We start from the raw sequence: 20,842 nt of genomic DNA on the forward strand, positions 1-20,842 counted from the left end.
TCACAGGGGCGCCTGGATGACTCAGATGCTTAAGTGTCTGTCTTTGGCTCAGGTCATGATGTCCAGGTCCTGGGATCGAGCCCCAAGTCAGGCTCCCAGCTCAGCGGGGAGTCTGCTTCTCCCTCCGCCTCTGCCTCTCTCCCTGCTTGTGCTCTGTCTGTCTGTCTGTCTCTCTCTCACATGAATAAATAAAATCTTTAAAAAAAGGTTTCATAATTATAAGTCAGTCTGAAAAAGATAAACAACGCAATAAAAACAGTCAAAATACATAAATAAAAACATAAATGATCCATAAACATTTGCAAAGATGCTTAACTTTATTAGTAATCAGAGAATTGGCAAAAACTAAGAAGTCAGACAATACCAAGTGTCGAAAAATACAGAGCAACTGGAATTCCCCCATTGCTAATGGGATTGCGTATTGGTCAAACCACTTTGGAGAACAATTTGACCTCTTCTTGTACAGCCGCACATTTCAAGACCTGTCGTTAAGTGCACATGTCTTATATTTAAGCCCAAGTGTGTGTGCTTAGATGTGTGTATCTGTAGTCTATACATACACATACACAGACTCACAGGGGTAAAACCCTATATATATATATCAAAAGACACGTATCTTCTGATCATAAGAGGAAAAAAAAAACACCTGCAAAGCACCTGAAGGTCCACTGACAGAAGAATGAATAAATTCTGGTACATTTCCAAATGAATATTACTCTGTACTGACAATGAATGAAATACAGCTACATAAAACCTTATAAGCAATCATAGCAATACAATATTGGGTAAGAGAAAAACAGTATACCATCTCTATAAGGCTCAAATTAAGAAAACAAAACAATGTATTATCTAAGTTTGCATACATGTGTGAAAGCTATTTCTTAAAGCCAATGGAATGACTCCTAGAAATAGTTGTTGCAAAGTAGAGGGGAGACAGGACGATATGGAGGAGAGAGAGGCGGATGAAACAAGAAGGTAACACATAGGTAGGTAGAATTATACTGGGAATGGTCTCATTTGCAAGTTAGGTGGTAGGAATATAGGTATTCATCTTATTATCATGCGTACATTTCACATATATTCTGTAAGCACCAACCATTACATTTTAAGAAGACAATTTCTTTAATATGGAAGTGCTGGTGAACGGAGGCACCAGAACAACAAAGTTTCCAGCCCGATTCCTAAGAAAACTTCCACAATGCTAGGTGTGTGTATTGGGAACTAAAAGAGACAACTCTTGATGCAACATGAATTTCAGGACTACTGAAATTATTAATTCCAAACATGTACTCTATAAATCCATTAATGTCTTTGGACTGGTTTCATTTGATTTTGATTACATTACTTTCATTAGTATCTTTAATATGTCTTATGTAATACGTCTAAATTTGCACAAGAGTATTTCAATTGAACTGCCTTATATTTCAAAACAGGGATATATATTCTACTGATACTTTCCATTAAGGTCTAGGGTCTAACCTAAATAAACAAACGACTCTGACTTTTAAAAAAGATTTATAAACTCCATTTCATGAAACTGCTCCCGTGCCCTGGCCATTATCCTCTGGTTGAATCACTGACTGTAATAAACACAGCAAGCACCAAATTCTACTCTACTACACTATTGGTTCTAAAATTTACACATACGGATTGCCTACTTACTGCACCCTACTGTCTCCTAGTAGCTGCTACTCAGCCAATCCAAGGGCTGCCTCCCTATCTACTACCGTGCAGCTAATCGTGTTCATGAGTACCCACGAGTGAGAGTGTCCTTGGGAAATAATATCGGGTGGCCACTAGCAAAAAAGGCAGAGCCGGTGCTCCCCAGGAAGCCTGCCCATCATATTTTAGCATTACCAAAATTGCTCTCCTCCACTACGGCTGCTGGCTGAAGGTCAATATAATCAGAGTTGAGTGTAATTCTAGAACATCATACTAACAAAGGCACGGGTCTACATTTGATCCCCAATCATTCAGGGCAGTGTAAAACCAAAAAGTATAACCACTATTAAAAGCCAGTGAAGAGCATGAACAGCCTAAAATTTGTCATGGTTCCCATTCAAAGTATAGATAATTTAGTGTATACTCATTAAAGAAACTGAACAGTCACATGAACAATCAAGAGATAAAGGCCTGAGGAATGACACTGATAAACAACCCAACAGAAAACATTAAAAAAATTCCACTGCTTGACTGTGAAGCTTAAAACATACACTACACAATTATAAAGCTAGGAGAAAACTTAAATATAGATGACCCAAGAGCCCTCACAGTTCACAGAAGAGGAAATGGGAAGACATAGATGACAGAGCTGGGCCCGGAATTCCGTATTTCTGAACTCCCATTCACTGAATAATCTTGGACAAGCCACTCGTCCTCTCTCTGTCCATTTCCTCTGCTGTAAAATGAAGAGGCTATACAACCGGATGGCCTCTAAGACTTTTTACCAGTTCTAGGACTCGCTGAGCCTTTGCAGACTGTGTAGTAGTTTGAGCCCCTCGTCTGATAGATGGAAAGGGTAGCAAATTAGTTATTTACGGTAAGGTCTTTCATTCTTGATCTATATACACTTTAGACTTTTCATTCATCTTCACATGATCACGTAAGTGTGATGGTTAATTTTACGCATTATCTTGACTGGGCCATGTAGTGCCCAGATACTTGGTCAAACATTCTGGGTGTGTCAGTGAGGGTATTTCTGGATGAGATTAATATCTGAATTGGCAGAGAGAGTAAAGCACATTGTCCTCCAGAATGCTAGTGGACTTCATCCAATCAACTGAAAGCCTGAAGAGAACAGAATGACTGACTCCCCTCCCCGGCCTCCCTGCTCCCAAGGGGGAAACTCCTCCTGCCTAATAGCTTTTTTGAGCTGGAACATTGGTTGAACCTGCCTTTGGACTCAAACTGAAACACTGGCTCTCGAATTCGAACTTCCATGTCAGCTCTCCTGGTTGTCAGGACTTCCCACCTCAGACTTTACACCATTGGCTCTCTTGGGTTTCTAGGTTGCTGACTGCAGGACTTAGGACTTGTCAACTTCCATAATCCTGAGTCATTTCCTTAAAATAAGTTTATATGTCTACACATACTTATGAAGTTTTAATATATGTGTGGAGAAATTTATTTACATTTATACATACAAGTAACATTAAATATTAAATCTATAGGTATTTACATATCTGTAAACACACACGCACATATACACACACGGCCTACTGACTGTTTTCTCTGGAAAACCCAATCTACAATAAGCAAATGCATATAATGAACGATTGCTTGTAAAGCACTTAAAACAATGCCAGGGACTTACCACTCTGGTTTTAACTGTTATTATAATGATAAGAAGACAAGGATAACTTACAACTAAATTCCACAAACCTGCAACATGTCACATGCCAAGGATCAGTAATTCAAGGCACTGACTGGAAAAATAATTTCCACACACACCATAACAGAACAAAAATGCCTATATAGAAGGTAAAATGAAAAATCAAGAAATAATAAAGAAAATCCATTTCAAATTTTGATCCATATAAAATAATAAGATTATTTCCATCCTCGTGTATTAAGGGCTTATATGAGGCACTGAGGCATTAGTGACCTAGCAATAAGCAAAAATGGTCACAGTTCTTACCCTCATGAAGCACTATGTAGAGGGAAGGTTGATACTAAATATGTTAGCAAAGGAAATTAATATACAAATGTAAAGCCAATTGTGATAAGAGTATAAAGGAAAGGTTCATAATGCTATGAGAACCTGCAAAGCTGGCAATGTCTGAGGGAAGGAAAGGAAAGCTTCTTTGGGGAAATGATCAAGTTGAGCTCTGGGAAATGAGTAAGAATTGAGGCCACTGACTGCCACAGAGAAGTTTACCAGACAAGAGAAATGATATATACAAAGGTCCTGTGGTATAAAGAACACACAGAATGAGGAATATTTTTTGCAGCAATAGAAAAATCCACCCTAACATCCATATACAATCTCCAGGGACCCTGGATAGCCAAAACAATCTTGAAAAAGAACAGGGGCACCTGGATGGCTTAGTCAGTTACAACTCTTACTCTTGATTTTGGCTCAGGCCATGATCTCAGTTGTGGGCTTGATCCCCATGTTGGGGCCCAGACTCAGTATGGAGTCTGCATGTGTTTCTGCCTCTGCTCCTCCCCACCCCGTTCTCTCTCTCAAATAAATAAAATCTTAAAAAAAAAAAAAAGAACACAAATTTGGAGGCCTTATACTTTGTGATTTCAAAAGATATTACAAAGCTACAGTAATGAAAATAATATAGTATAGGCATAAAGACAAGCACACAGACCAATGGAATAAAACAGAATCCAGAAATAAATCCTCACGTATATGGTCAAAGATCTTCAAGAAGGATGCCGAGGCCTCTCAACGAGTAAAAAACAATCTTTTCAGCACATGGCACTGGGAAACTGGATATCCACATGGAAAAGAATGAAGCTGGATTCTTATACCACATACAAAAGTCAATTCAAAATGGATTAAAGACCTGAATGTAAGACCTAAAAGGATAAACATCATAGAAGAAAACAGGGGAAATGCTTCATGACACACTGGATTTGGTAATTATTTCTTAGATATATCACTAAACAGCCCAAGAAACAAAAGCAAAAAGACGAATGAGACATCAAATTAAAAAAATTCTATGCATCAAAGAAAACAATCAACAAAGTGAAAAGGCAACCTATGGAATAAAAGAACCTATCTGGAAATCACATATTTGATAAAGAGTTAATATCTAGAGTATATAAGGGTTAATATCTAGAATAAAGAACCACAACAACTGAACAAAACCCCAAATACCTTGATAAAAAATTGTGAAACCACTTTGAATACACATTTCTTCAACGATAATCAAATGGCCAAAAGCATGTGAAAAGATGCTTAACATCACTAATCATCTGAGAAACGCAAATCTAAACCACAATGAAGTATCACCACACACGAATTAAAATGGCTCCTATCCAAAAAAAAGCATTGGCTAGGATGGAAAAGTTGGAACCCTTCTGCGATGGTGATGGAACGTAAAATGGTTTGGCTACTGTGGAAAACTTCAAAGGTGCCTCAAAAAATTAAACGTACAACTACCATACAATCTAGCAATTCTACTTCTGGGTATATAGCCCAAAGAATTAAAATCATTATCCCGAGGAGGTATTTCCGCACCTCTGTTAACAGCAGCATTATTCACGATAGTCAAGAGGTGGAAACAACCCAAACATCCATCAATGAATGGATGGATAAACAAATGCAGTATATACATAAAGACTTAGAAAAGAAGAAAGTCAGGGTGCCTGGGTGGCTCAGTGGGTTAAAGCCTCTACCTTCAGCTCAGGTCATGATCCCAGGGTGCTGGGACCGAGCCCCACATCGAGCAATTTGATCCCAGGGTGCCGGGATCGAGCCCCACATCAAGCTCTTTGCTCCGCGGGAAGCCTCCCTCCTCCTCTCTCTCTCTGCCTGCCTGTCTACTTGTGATCTATCAAATAAATAAATAAAATCTTAAAAAAAAAAAAGTCCTGTCACATGCTACCACATGGATGAACCTTGAGGACATTACACTCAGTGAAAAAAGTCAGTCACAAAAAGAAAAATACAGTATGACTCCATTCATACAAGGTATCTAAAGTAGTTAAATTCATAAAATAGAAATTAGAATGCTAGTCACCAGGGGCTTATGGGGAGGAGGGGTGAGGCAAATGAGGGGCTGTTGTTTAATGGGTAAAAATTTCAGTTTCGCAAGATGAAAAACTTCTGTGTATCTGTTGCACAAGAACGTGATTACACTTAACACTACTGAATTATACACTTAAAAAAGTTTAGGATGGTCACGTTTATGTTATGTGCTTTTTACCGCAATATTAAAATTTTTTAAAACTTTTTAAAAGATTTATTTTCCTATTCTGGAGGGGGCGAGGGGTTAGAAAGAGATAGAGAGAGGGTCTTAAGCAGACTCCAAACTTAGCATGGAGCCCCATGCAGGGCTTCATCTCATGACCCTGAGATCATGACTCGAGTGGACACCAAGAGCCAGATGCTTAACTGACAGCACCACCCAGGCACCGCCCCCCAAGTTTTTTTCTCTTAAAAAAATAAGAAGTGGGGAAGAGCTGTGGGAAAGTTCAGCAGTTCCTCAAAAAGTTAAACAAAGAATTACCATATAATCTAGCAATCCCATTCCTAGGTATATACCCAAGAGAACTGAAAACATGTGCCCACACAAAAACATGTACAAAAATGTTCAAAAGAGCAGCATTATTCATATTGGCCATAAAGTATAAATAATCCAAACACCCACCACCTGATCAATGGATCAACAAAATATGGTATATCCATTCAGTGGATTACTGAGCCACAGAAAGGGATGAAGTACTGATACATGCTACAACATGGATTAAAAAACCATGAGGGGCGCCTGGGCGGCTCAGTGGGTTAAGCCTCTGCCTTTGGTTCAGGTCATGATCTCAGGGTCCTGGAATCGAGCCCCGCATCGGGCTCTCTGCTCAGTGGCAAACCTGCTTCCCTCTCTCTCTACCTCTCTGCCTACTTGCGCTCTCTGTCAAATAAATAAAATCTAAAAAACAAAAAACAAACAAACAAAAAAAAACTTTGAGAGGGGCACCTGGGTGGCTCAGTGAGTTAAAGCCTCTGCCTTTGGTTCAGGTCGTGATCCCAGGGTCCTGGGATCGAGCCCCACATCGGGTTCTCTGCTCAGCAGGGAGCCTGCTTCCCCCTCTCTCTCTGCCTGCCTCTCTGCCTACTTGTGATCTCTCTCTCTCTGTCAAATAAATAAATAGTCTTAAAAAAAAAAAAAACCTTGAGAACATCCTACTAAATGAAAGAAGTCAATTACCAAAGACCAAATATTGTAGGAGTCCATTTACACGACATGTCCAGAACAGGCAAATCCACAGTGATGATTAAGTAAATGGGTGTTTGCCAGGGCCTCGAGGGAGGGATTGGTACTAACAGCTAATAGGTATGTGTTTTCTTTTTGGGGTGATGAAAATGTTCCCGAATTAGACTATAGTAATGGTTACACAAAACAGTTAATATGCTAAAATCTACTTAATGATGAATCACTAAATTCCATACCTGAAACTAACATTATAACTGGAATTTTTTGGGCGCCTGGGTGGTTCAGTGGTTTGGGCCGCTGCCTTCGGCTCAGGTCGTGGTCTCGGCGTCCTGGGATCGAGTCCCACATCGGGCTTTCTGCTCAGCGGGGAGCCTGCTTCCCTCTCACTCTCTCTGCCTGCCTCTCTGCCTACTTATGATCTCTCTCTGTCAAATAAATAAATAAAAATCTTAAACAAACAAAAAAATTTTAAATTTTAAAAATTTAAATTTAAAAAAATTTTAAATTTAAAAATTTAATTAAAAATGAAAAATTAAGGGTCACCTGGGTGGCTCAGTGGGTTAAAGCCTCTGCCTTCGGCTCGGGTCATGGTCCCAGGGTCCTGGGATCGAGCCCCGCATTGGGCTCTCTGCTCTGCAGGGAGCCTGCTTCCTCCTCTCTATCTGCCTGCCTCTCTGCCTAGTTGTGATTCCTGTCAAATAAATATTAAAAAAAAAATTAAAAATTAAAAAAAATTTTTAATTAAAAATTTTAAAAAACCCTAACATTATAACGAATTTAAACAAAAACTTAAAAAAAAAAACCAAGGCATATACTTTAAAAGAGTGAATTGTTGGGGTACCTGGGTGGCTCAGTCAGTTAAGCGTCTGCCTTAGGCCCAGGTCATGATCTCGGGGTCCTGGGATGGGGCCCCGTGTCAGGCTCCCTGCTCAGCAGGGAGTCTGCTTCTCCCCCTTCCCCTGCCCCTACCCGCAGCTTGTGCTCTCCCTCTCTCTCAAATAAATAAAATCTTTAAAAAAAGATAAAATGGTGAATTGTTTGCTATGTGAATTATATCTCCATTTTAAAAAGTGAACAACAACAAAAAAAACAGTGAAAAAGAGTACAAGCTTATACTGGTCAGGTTTTTATCCAGGGAGCAGAGGAAAGTCACTGAGGGCTTTCAGATACGCATTTGTACAAGATCTTTCTGGTGCTGTGTGGCGGATACCCTGGAGAGCGCAAGAGTGGATGAGATCGTGCATTGCCAATAGCCGGGGTAAGTGACAGTGGCTGTCTAAACTTGGACGGCGGTCGAGGTGGACATGCAGAGAAGCGGACGGCTTTGAGAGCTCTTTCAGAAACCAAACCTACTAGATGTGCTGTGAGGGAGATGAAGGCAAAGGCGGTATTAAGGATGACTGCTAGGTTTCTAGCTCGAACAAGTGGGTCAGAGATGATGTCATTTACTGAAAGAGGAAGACCGAAGGAGGAACAAATGTGAAAGAGATGTTGATCATTTGGAAGAGAGCTGGCAGTCGTGATGAGAAAAAGAAAAGTGCGTCAACACCGTGTGGAGACACACTGGTTGAGGGAGTAAGATGCAATTCGTGTTCCAGTAACACACACTGACATGGTCAAGTGTGAATGTCTACTGAAGACCCATGTTGTCTAGCGGTAGTGCAACAGGTTACTGTAAGGACCAAGGCCTGATCCCTATCTTTTTAAAATCCAGTCATGCCTTGGAGAGACTGCAGGGTCAGTTCCAGACCACAACAATAAAGCAAATACCACAATAAAGTGAGTCACATTAATTTTCTGGTTTCCCAGTGCATGTAAAAGTTATGTTTACTGGGGTGCTGGGCAGGCTTATCTCGGGGTTATGAGTTTGAGCGTGCTCACCTTGGGTGTAGAGAGGACTTAAAATCTTTTTAAAAAATTATGTTTGGGGTGCCTGGGTGGTTCAGTGGGTTAAAGCCTCTGCCTTCCACTCAGGTCATGGTCTCAGGGTCCTGGGATCGAGCCCCGCATTGGGCTCTCTGCTCAGCAGGGAGACTGCTTCCCCCCCGCCCCGCCCCGCCTGCCTGTCTGCCTACTTGTGATCTTTGTCTGTCAGTAAATAAAATCTTTTTAAAAAAATATGTTCACAATATGCTGGGGTCTATTAAGTGTACAATAGCATTAACAATGTACATACCTTAATTTTAAAATTTTATTGCTAAAAACTTCATTGCTAAACATATATTCTAACCATCACCTGAGCTTTCAGCCAGTCACAATCACTTCACAGACCACAACAAATAATATTGACGAAAATGTCTGAAATACTGTGGGAATTACCAAAATGTGACGAGACACACAAAATGAGCAAGCGCTGTTAGAAAAGTGGTGCTAACAGGCATGCTCAACACAGGGTTGCCATAAACCTTTGATTTGCAAAAACACACGGTATCTACAAAGCACAGTAAAACAAAGCACAATAAAGAGGTATGCCTATAAATGACCATCACTACTCGAGATAATAACCTCTACCACAATGTTAAAGTAAGCACTCATTAGATAAGCAGGACAAATAACCATGAATTACATTAAGCAGTGTCTTGAAACATTACCCCAGCTGCTTCCATCCTGGCTCCTATCTTACTGCTCCTGCCCCAAATCAGAAGACTGATAACCACCATCACTGGAGTCATGGATTTCAGAAAACAGTCCACAGGGAAATTCTTGTCGCTATTGTTTTGAAGACTGAACGCTGCCTGAAATCCATTTTTAGTTTTCCCTCTTTTCAAGTTTAAATTTCACCACAGCAAACATAAGGCACTGAAGACCAAGGTTGTGGTCTTTCTCCAGCAGCTGGAGGTGGAACCCGTGCCCTCTAAGTTGACAGGTTCTGCTGCTCTAAGTCCCATAAGCAATGACTTGGTCCAAATTCTCCGGTAATTGATTCTTCCCTGTAATGAGGTTGCCTGGCCCTAAAATTCCATGAACTTCAATACTTTGGGTCCCTTACCACCCAGTTCATAGGCTACCTCCTCCACCAATCCACGCCCCCCCCACCGCCCCTGCCCTGGCAGAGTGAGATTCAGCGCCCCCTTCTGAAAGTGAGCTGCACTTACTGTGTGTGCCTCTATAAAAGGATAGGGGGGGAACCTGAGTGGCTCAGTGGGTTAAGCCTCTGCCTTCGGCTCAGGTCATGGTCTCAGGGTCCTGGGATCGAGCCCCACATCGGGCTCTCTGCTCAGCGGGGAGCCTGCTTCTCCGTCTTTCTCTGCCTGCCTCTCTGCCTACTTGTGATCTCTGTCAAATAAATAAAATCTTTTTAAAAAATAAAATAATAAAATAAAAGGATAGCAGCAAGGACTGATGACCAAATGCCTCATAAGGAGGCTGGTCTTGTATGTGATCTTCCATCTCTAAAAGACTCCAAGTTCTGCAGACCAGGGCTGTGCCTTACGTACTTCTACAGCACAAGGAAGGCAACAGTGTACCAAGGAAGCCCGTGATTCACACGAATGTTTTCAGAAAAGAAGCCAAAGTTAACTGTGCACTATACTATAGATCCCTTAATCCATATTATTGCAAACTACATTAACCGTGAAGCTTAAAGGACATCCCCACTGCTTACACAACAGGTGTAGCTTACATAATCTGCTCTACCCAGCTGTTCCTTATTTGTGACAGTTCGCTCCTGGCTTCTGCTCCCTGTTGATCTGGAGGATTACTACATCCTTCAGTACCAGTTCCTGATTCATTCCTTGCCTAAATCATAGAACAATTATTAATTTTCCTTTTTGATAACAGCAAAAAAAAGGGCTGAAACTTAAGAATAAGCAGAGATATCCCCGTTTTTCATGACTGTACAACTCTCCTGGATGCAAACAATATTTATAAATATTGCCATAAAATTCATTTGTTAATCCAAGAATTTTATTCTTTGTTTTTTCTACACTAAATACTCTTCAGTAATGTCTGCACTTTGGAACTGGGTGACCTCCCACCCCCAAATTTTTGGATCAGCTGCCTATGAGCTAACAAGCCAGCCATGTATAGAATGCGATGAGGTAATGATGCAAATGAGTGTTGGGACTATGGGTAAATGAATGGAACAAGGAGGAAGGGGTCGTAACAGAAATCCGAAAGTCAGGAAAAAATGAAAATCCACGAACTTGGTGATGCTCCAGAGAGGAAACCAGCAAGTGTTGACGCTAAACTGGCAGAAACATCAATACTTCCTGGCTCCCCCACTGGGGCATCAAGTTCCCAGCGGCAGGCTGCTCTTCTGCTGCAAGTGACAAAAAGTGAATGCATTCAACAATATGAAACAGGATGACCCATAATCCAGAAGCATGGCTGCGTGCAGCAAACAAAAGGCGGTGATGGTTGCTGTGAGTCTCAGCCTCAACTCTGCTGCTGCTGAGCTGGACGACCATGGGCAAGTCATTTCCCTCCACTGACAAATACCAGTATCTCGTAACAGTACCGTGTAGGAAAGAGTTAACAGAGCAGGCCTGGGACTGCTATTCTTTAAAAAAAGGCCCGCTTACAAAGCTGGTGTCCAGCTGCAGATCTGGCTCTTGGGAAGGTTCCCACCACCCAAAATGGTTAAGAGGAGCAGCTGTGCCTAAATTCTTGATTTATGCTAAATCTTGTCTTCCTTCTGGGAGTCTGGAATTTTGGCACATACCAGGCCGGGGGGCGGGGGAGACATGACCCGGTCCCAGTAAAAACTCTGGGCACGGAGTCTCTAATGAGCCTCCTTGGTAGACAACACATTATACAAGTTATCACAACTCGTTGCTGGAGGAACTAAGCACAACCTGTGTGACACTGGTGGGAGAGGACCATGGAAGCTACACCTGGTTTCCTCCAGACTTGGCCCCCTGTGCCTTTTCCTTCTGCTGATTTTGCTTTGTATCCTTTTGCTCTAATAAATCACAGCTGGGAGCAGAACTATATGCGAAGTCCTATGAGTTCTGCCAAGAAGTCATGAAACCTGAGAGTGGCTGGGGAACGTCTGACCCAAGTGGGATAGCGGGGAGAACTCTACCAAACATTGTCCCGACAGCCTCGTGAAGTATTACCTACGTTCATTCTGTAGATGAGGAAAAGTGAAGTTGAGACAGGGGAACAGAGCGTGTACACAGAAAATAAATATTTCAATGTTTACATCATGGGTGTTCTGAAATCTTAGTGAATTTCAGAACCATCTGGAATGCTTGCTAAAAATGCAGTTATCAGAGACCTATCACCTGAGACTCGGATTCAGGAGGCTTGAGTCCTAGGACTCTGTTTACAAAAGCAACCCAGATGATTCCTGTGCAAGGAGTCCAAAGACGACATTTTGATCAACGCACTGATGTTGATTTCCCAAGCTGGGCAGTAAATGGCAGAACTAGAACTTGCACCAACGCTTTTAACGAGGCTGAGTCTCTTTTCACAACAAAACTGCTTCCAAATCCCTTAAACTCCACAGTTCCTTGGGTCTGCTGTCTTCTCACTACAGATACCCAACCAAGCGATGGCAATGAGGTGCAAACGGGAAAAGTATTTTACATTCCCAGCACCAAATACTAAGTGATATCCTGAATTAAAGTAATGCACACTTACCAAGGGAAGTCGAAAGATATACAGCTCTTGAAGAGTTAACACTGCAGTTTTGTTTTTCAGAAAAGACTTGATGTGCTGGTGACGACAGAAAATATAAGCTTATGAACAGCATTTAACAAAAAGAATATAAATTTGCTTATAATTTTAGAAGTTGAGGGCAGTACATTAATTACAGCTTTTTATGTATGGCCAAGGAAGGGGAGGGTGCTAAAGATAATCTTTGGAATTCAGAAAACAGCCTCATAGAAATGCTAAAGTTTGCCTGATTACTTTTTAAGTGGGCATGAAAAATATTAACTTTTTCTAATCATTTTCACCTGAGACTACAGATTCAGACTGGGTTAACAATTCAGTTCGAAACAATACCGGAAGTATTTATTGAGCATCTGCTGTTTACTTGAATCTACACTAGCTGCAAGATCATTATCAAGAAGACTCTGATTTTTCCAGTAATACCTAGGCAAAGAAGAGACTAGAAAAACACAGCCACCGTAATACTTTAATATATAATGAAGGAGGCTAAAAAAACAAATATGCTTGAACAGGATAGGCCTCACTAATCCTCCTATATTCTATTAAATATATATGGGGCAAAAAAAATTGATGGCAATCTGTACTTCACAAATACAGATTAACCTCCCAAATCTGGATATCCACAGTCCAACATTATCTATAAGCCAGATAATCAAGAAGTCAGCCAAACCAGCAATCCATCCATACACTGCAGAATCGAGGGGCTGTCTGCCAGTGTGCTGGCATAGGGCAACCCACACCCATATCTGCAGTGCTGAGTGCTGATCCATCATTAAACTGCAGTAGTGTTAACATACGCTGCAGTCATGCTAATGTTTGTTTTACAATCACCACTGATCCACCCTTGAACCAAGCCAAGAAGGTTAAGTGTGAAGTGAACAGAAACGAACTTGAGAACGGCACCTAACTCACTTACGGAAGCCCAGAAACTCCCTCCACCCCATCAGGTAAGTCTCAATCTCAGAGTCCAGATGCAAAAGATTAATTAATCCGTATAAAACACTACAGATGTACAAGAAACTCCAACTCCTTGATGGGGGGAAAAAAAGCCCCCAAAAACAGTATTTTTATTTTGTGTCCCAGGCTTTCACCCTCTTTGGGGAGAAGTGATCAACCATGTTAGACAAGCAATCAGCCTTGATGATGTTTCCCATCAACCAGTAAATGAATTCACTCATGGGCTAGTTCTTTGCATATCATCCAGACTCAGGGAAGCTGAACCCATTGCCCAGCTGGTGGTTAACCAGGAGAAGAAGAAAACGAGCTCATTCCGAGAGCTGCATCAGTATGAAAATAGCTGCTTCACCTGCCCAAATCTCACCTTTGCTACAAGTTCATTAAGAGCACTGGAAACTGGGGCACCTGGGTGGCTCAGTGGTTTAAAGCCTCTGCCTTCGGCTCAGGTCATGATCCCAGGGTCCTGGGATCCAGCCCCGCATTGGGCTCTCTGCTCAGCAGGGAGCCTGCTTCCTCCTCTCTCTCTCTGCCTGCCTCTCCGCCTACTTGTAATTTCTGTCTTTCAAATAAATAAAATCTAAAAAAAAAAAAAGAGCACTGGAAACTACCTGATTTGTGGGCACTCAAAACTGCCCATAATAGAGGGTTGAATTATGAGCCGTTAGTCATAAACAGGAGCAAATGGTAAACCTTTACAGAAGGTATTTAGAAGACTTCCAGAATTTTATGTTGCTTAATCAATAAGAAAAAAAATCAAGAAAAAAGGACAGAATTTGTTTTCAGGCTTTTTAATATATAATTTAATAGTAAGTGAATAAATAGTATTTATTTCGAGTAATAGTGACTTTTCCCAAAATAGGTTTCCTACCTTACACAGAATCAGACTAGCATCTATTTGCAAAGGAGCAGTTTGACATGCATCGGTCATATCGAAGGGTCAAATGCAACAAATTCCTTTTTAATCTGCAATCCAAACAACCCCGATATAACTGAGATTGTACACCATTTTCGGTAGAGGGAAAAAAAGGTAAGTAAGCATACAACAGTAACTTCTTCATGAAAATCAAGCTTCATGGTACATTATAAATGTATTAGACATAGGGTAGTTACCATGTCCTCTGTACCTACAGTCATGCATGTAATGATGATTAAAGATTCTGAAGACAGGGACTTTGACTTGCTCACCCATGTGTCCACAGGGCCTACCATGGTGCCCTATACACAGTAGGTGCTCCGTGAATATTTGCTGAATGAAATAATGCTCTGCCAGATCATAAAATAACATAAATCATCTAATAAAGATTATACTATGGTCAGCAGAGTTTAAGCATCAGATGTATTTATTCTAGTATTTAGAAAACTGATAATCATTATATGGTATACCCCAACGTTTAGGTCTGATCACTCAATTCCAATATGTGTGTGGGCAGGGGGGCGTCCCCTCCACTCTGACAAGCAATTCTCAGACCAGACACCAGCTATGGTGTCTTATAATGCAACTCAGTTCTGAAAAGTACCCAGACAGCATCAGATCGCTCCAGTTAAGGGCTCAGTCCTACAAGACTGCCCACACTTCCCTGTACTTCAGACGCCAGTCCCAGGTCCTCATGACCACCTGTACTTCTGACTACACGACTGCCAACTGGAGGCTCCAAAGACCCCCACCTTGAGTTTCAGCCTCCAGACCCAAGTCCACAGCTTCCTCCTCAGCTTCTATTAATTTGCTAGAACCACTCACAGGACTCAGAGAAACATTTTCCTAGCTTACTGGTGCACCATAAAAGGATTTAACACAGAAACAGCTGGATGGAAGAGCAGCACAGGGCATGGTCTGGGGTAAGGGCCCGGAGCGTCCGTGTCCTCTCCAGGTGCACCACTCTCCCCAAATTTCCACATGTTCACCAACCTGGAAGGTCTACCAAACCCTGTCCTTTTGGGTTTTTACGGAGGCTTCGGTAGCGGTACGACTGATTAACTCATTGGCCAATGGTGATAGAACTCAATCTTCAGGCCCTCTACCCTCCTGGAGAGGGTGGGCCTCAAAGTTCCAACCCTCTGATCACAAGGTTGGATTCCCAGGCAACCGGTCCCCCCAACCAGAGGGGCAGTGCAAAAGTCACTTCATTAACATAACAAAAGACTTTTATTGCTTTTATCACAGGAAATTCCTAAGATTTTAGGAGCTCTGTGCCAGAAACAGGGACAGAGATCAAATGTGTGGGTGTGTGTGTATACTTGTAAGGTTTGTGTGCATGTAAAAATACTGCAATACACACACCCGAATAAATGTCTAAACATAATAAAATGAACTCATCAGTATTTTCCAGGCTCAAAAAAAAAATTTTTTTTTTCCAGGCTCAGCAATGTCAGGCCAAGGGTTTCAGTAAAATGAAAGGGGGGCGGGGGGGGGGGGGAGACGGGGAAGGATGACGACAAAAGCTTAATTACCTTGATAACCGAAGGAGGAAACCCAGAACCTTCTTCCTCCAAAAAGAAAAAAAAAAAAGAAAAAGAAAGGAAGGAAGGAAGGAAACGAAACAGCAATTCTGGAATTATTTTATTTACTGCCTCCAATATTGCTTCACTGGACTGGCCTTGCCTTGGACTCAAAGTAATAAATTAGCTACTGATACCATTATTTTTAATATTTTTGGTCTGATTCTGAATTTTCATTCCACCTTATGCAGTCTAATTGCTTTCCAGTCCTGGGCTTCTTTGATCCGACGACATTTTCTGTGATATTACTATATGCTGTATGTTTCATGGAACCAAAGCAGTTTGAGAGCTTCTAGAATCAGAGACAAATGTTTTCCAGTATTTCACACTCACAATTTAAGCTTTCATTTATCAATGACCTAGAAATCCATGGCTGTTTAATATCACTCTGATAAGCTAAATTGACGGTATCTACTTGGCCAACTCCCCTGAATCTACTTTATCAAGGAATGTCTTATTTTGAATCTTTAGCATGAAATAATGTCAAAAAGGTCTGGGGGTGGGGCGCCTGGCTGGCTCAGTTGGTGGTGCATGAGACAGTGGATCTTGGGAGTTGTGAGTTGGAGCCCCACGTTGGGTGTGAAAATTATGTAAAAATAACATCTTTTAAAAATGGGGGTGGTTAACTCTCGTTATTTAAACTTTCATTAAGCCTTTAAACCCATGTGAAAATGCTACTGTAATCCTAGGAATTTTATGAAGAGCAAAAGGATAACATAAAAGTCCCTGATCCCCTAAGTCTCAACTAGTCCAGACTTCCAATTAGACATGTCTTTAAAGGAAATACATTGTAGAGACAAAGCTATTTATTATATTTATGGAAAATGGAGATACTGACTGGGAACAGATGGCACTTTATTATACTCAAATACCCAACTCTTAAATCTTTTAAGACACCCCCTCCATGCCTAAACCCTAAGATCCCACACCAAATCCACCAAATTTCTACCTCAAAACTGTCACAAGGAAAATCATCATTCATCAGGGGAAAAAAAGTCAATTATTAATGGCAATGAAGTCAAGGCCGTATCTTTAAGAAATACAATGAAGTGCTATTTCTTTTAGCTTGAAATTAGAGAACCCGAGGAAATAAATGGTATTTTTAAGACGATTCAGCAAACACTGAGCCATAGAAGATGACGCTAACTCCCAAGAGATATTTACTTCCCACCTCAGGTTTAAAATGTAAAGCCCTATGGCAACATGTATCTAGTTTTCAGTGACCAACAACTACAATCAACACAACTGTAATTTGTCATGTTCAAAGTCAATTTTAGACACGTACAGGTAACACACAGAAAACTGCTTAATTTTGAAACAAATCCACAGCCCCACTTCTGAAATATGAAAGCCATCATAAGACAGCACACAACCTAGACCATATCCATATTGCTGTGCAAGTCTCAAAGTCCAACCTGAATCTCGAATTGTAGCCTTCTAGTGGTTTAAATGGGAGTGCTCGCCAAATAATCTCTACCAGGCAAAAGCTTAGGCTAGCACAGACTTACTGATCTAGGGGAGATAAAATTTGCCCCCTTCCCCAATTCCAAAGTCATTCTTTAGCAAGTATTCAATAGCATATTTCAAATCCAGTCCAATGGCTTGCAGATTAATTCCTTGCCCTAGGCCTGCAGCTCAGATACAACTCCTGAGAACCTTCCAGCTTCCCAAGACTTACCATAGTCATGGTTGCGCAGGAAAATGTGAGCAGTCGGGTATTTCAGGCGAACAATGAGGTCAAAGCTCATTTCAGTGTGAGCATAAGTGATTCTCTGCAGAGATCTTGGTCGGGGATGCAAAGTACTAGCCTCAAACCTGCAGGCCGGCTCCTCGCAACTGCTGCAAATTCTACTGCATGCCCTCGCCTCCCGGGCCAGCCCAGCTTAATGACCAGACTCCCACACGATGCAGATCACTCTCAGGGAAAGAAAAGCCCAGGGGGCTTTGAGACCAACACTGGGGTAGTATGCTCTCAAATGCTCAAACCCTTAAAAAAAGAACTGGGGATGTCAGCATCTCAATTTTAAGATAAGGAATTCATTATGAACCAGAGTCCAGTTGTTTTCGACGATTTGGGTGTCCTGGGAAAAGATTATCCTTCTCCAATTATTACGATTAGCTCTATTTGTCACCTTTCCCTTTTTGTCAGCCCCAAACAACACTCCAAGATCACAAGAATCTATGTGAAACGGAACTATGAAGTACAATGCTTTTTTACCTTCTCAGGCTAAATGCGAGAAACCAATTTTAGATACTTGCTTTGGCAAAGCATCCAGCACAGGTCAATTCTTACAGATTTCAAGATTCTTGATATGTACAACCTCTTTTGCTCTGTGCCACATGTAATCTCCAATTTCATAAGACAGGTTTCTGGGTGAGGTAAACATTTAGAAAAACATTAACACAGCGCTACTGTGATAATACCCTCAAAAGGGATGTACAATGATTTCTTTTAGCCAGGGTTCATTTGTGAAAGTTTCAAATGCAGAAGAAAATGAGAGCAAATTTATCCGATGCCTGAAAAATGTCAGCAATGCTTTGATAAGGAATAATCACACGAAAAGGGCGAAATTGACTAGTTCTCAAACACATATTTTAATGCGGGTGGGTGAGAGCGCACAGCACTGAACCATTTTTCTGAAAGACTAAAAAATCAAAATTTACAGATGAGCCCTTTCCTTCACATCACTGGCAGAAATAAAATCCTATTCCCGCCACCTCATCTTGCAATTAAGGAAGTTGCTACAAATAGCAGCATTCAAGTAAATGGTCCCGGCTTTGCTCCATTCTTAATGTACTCTCTAGGAGTAAACAGGTTACTCAAAAAAGTCAGTAGCTAGAAATCGCTTTTCCCTAATGCCAAACTCCCACGGAAATGCAGTTCCCTTTTTCTGGGGATTTGCAAGCGGGTAAACGTGGACCTAGAAATCCAGCCGGAGCCTGCCTTTTCTCAACGGGCTCGATGTACCGAGCGTTCGGTGCTCGGTGAGGTTTCAAACGCCGCGGTGCAGCCTCCTCGCGGTCTCCACATTCACCCAGCCCACCCTGACAACTGCCTTCGCTTTTATTATACCCTAAAGGTGAGCTTCTTAGGCGGGGTCTCCAAAGTTTGCTCGGCCTCTGGTCAGCAGACCCCCGGCCGGCCGATCCCCGGGCAACGCCGAGTCCTGCCCTCGCCTCCAGCTCCCTCACTCCCCAGGTCTTTTTTTGGGACACGGTGACAGGTCTAGGTTTACCTCCATGTGCTCATGGCAGAGGAGACAAAAGAAAGCAACCTCCCTGGTAATAAAACGCCATCTTCGGCTAATTGGGAAACCGAGGGGCCCCTGGACCGGTCCCCCCACGAATCCCACCACCATCTCGGTGGAGGGCGGTCCCCCGTCGGAGACAGAGTTTTCAACACCCCGGGAAGCTCTGGTTAAATTGTCCGGGGGGAGGGGGAACCCTGGGAGCCCTACCTGCCACCCCACCCCGGCCGCCCGGGCAACGTGGTCCAGTGAAAAAACCTAAAACAGGGTGGTGGTGGTGGCTCCCGGGGATGCAACGATCCCTTTAGAAGACTGCTCCGGGGGACCCAGCGAAGGGCTGGCGAGCAAGCAAACCGCACGCGTGGAGCCGCAGCGAGTGTACTTACAAAACGATTAAAGCTCCGGCGGAACATCGCGACGAAGGCTGCCGGGCGCCGAGCTGGGCTCTACTGGGCGGTCTGGGAAGGTGCCGTCCACAAAACACACTGCGGCGTGGGCCGGCGGCGTGAAGCTGTCGGCGAGGCGGGCAGCCCCGCCACTGCCTGCCCTCCTAGGCTCTCCGCGCTTCCCCCGCCCCCCCAGCCGCCCGCGCCCTCGCGCCCGCGGCAACCCCCCCCCCCACCCGCCCCGCCGCCCCGCCTCACTCACAGCCCGCCCCCGGCCCGCCCGTCCCGGGGGCGGCGGCCCCGCCGCTCCCCCTGGTCTGGCCCCAGCACCGCCGCCCCGCCGCTCCCGCCGCAGCCCGCCGAGAAGGCGAGCCTGGCGCGCGGGGGAGGGAAGGCGGAGGAGCACTAGGCTCCACCCGCGGGGAGGGGGGCGCCCCAATCTCTCCGCCTGCGCCGGGCTCGACACCCCGCTGTCTGCACTCTTCCCCGGCGCAGCGCCACCGCCCGCCCTCCCTCCCCGCCGGCCTCGGCAGCTAGCCCGCGTGCTTCCGCCCCACTTGGGGCACGGGGGACCCTCCCGGGGCACCCCGCACCTCACCGCGCCTCAGCCCCACACTACTCCCTTGCCCCGGCCCTAACTCGCCCGCGGCACCGCTTCGCTCGCAGCCCTTTCTGGGTCCGCGGCGGCCGCTCCGCCCCGCGCTTTCGTCCCGCACCCGGGCTGGGGAACCACGGTGCAGTCCGCCGGCCCGCCCCGAGCACGCGAAGCAGCCCGGCTCCCCGCTCCGCGGCGAGGAGGAGTGGGGACAGGTAGGGCACTGTGGAGACCCCAGCGCGGGCGGGGCGGAGCGGGGGGACTAATTATGAAAGCCGCCCCCTCCTCATCTGCAAAGGCGCGGGTCTCCCACTGCCCTCGCTTCGCTCCGCGCCCACCTACGCGGCTTTCCCTCCCTCTAGTTCCTCCTCTAGTCCTGCCTCCCCACCTAAGCCGTCTTACTTCCACTTTCTCTACGAGGTTGTAAAGTCAGGCTTTGTGTCGCTGCTGCTGCGCAGCGGGGCGGGATTTCCCTGCCGCCCCCCCACACCCCAAACCCCTCCCCCTGGCCCCCTCCTCCGCGCACCTCCCAGAGCATCCTGGGAGTTGTAGTCCAACCGTGCCCCCGTTCCGCCTCGTACTGCGGGCTGGGAGCTCCCCCACTCGCCCGGACGGGGTTTGCCCTGAGGAAGCGGCTGAGACCGCTGGGCGGAA

General features: G+C 43.9%; 1 protein-coding gene across 5 annotated transcripts in view; it reads right to left on the reverse strand.

The window, feature by feature from the left end:
- ATP11C (ATPase phospholipid transporting 11C) overlaps positions 1–20,589 on the reverse strand; it is a 184,388-nt gene extending 163,799 nt beyond the window's left edge. For 4 of the 5 annotated variants that reach the window (XM_045995009.1, XM_045995007.1, XM_045995010.1 and 1 more), the window contains exon 1: positions 19,594–20,588. In XM_045995009.1, the coding sequence (XP_045850965.1) occupies positions 19,594–19,620 (27 nt within the window). In that variant the 5' untranslated portion in view covers positions 19,621–20,588. Of the gene's footprint in view, positions 1–19,593 lie in introns of all 5 variants that reach the window. The other variant, XM_045995008.1, reaches the window with a different exon arrangement.
- Between the last annotated feature and the right edge of the window lie 253 nt (positions 20,590–20,842).

Source organism: Meles meles, chromosome X, assembly GCF_922984935.1.
Source record: "Meles meles chromosome X, mMelMel3.1 paternal haplotype, whole genome shotgun sequence".
In the NCBI taxonomy this organism is placed as follows: domain Eukaryota; kingdom Metazoa; phylum Chordata; class Mammalia; order Carnivora; family Mustelidae; genus Meles; species Meles meles.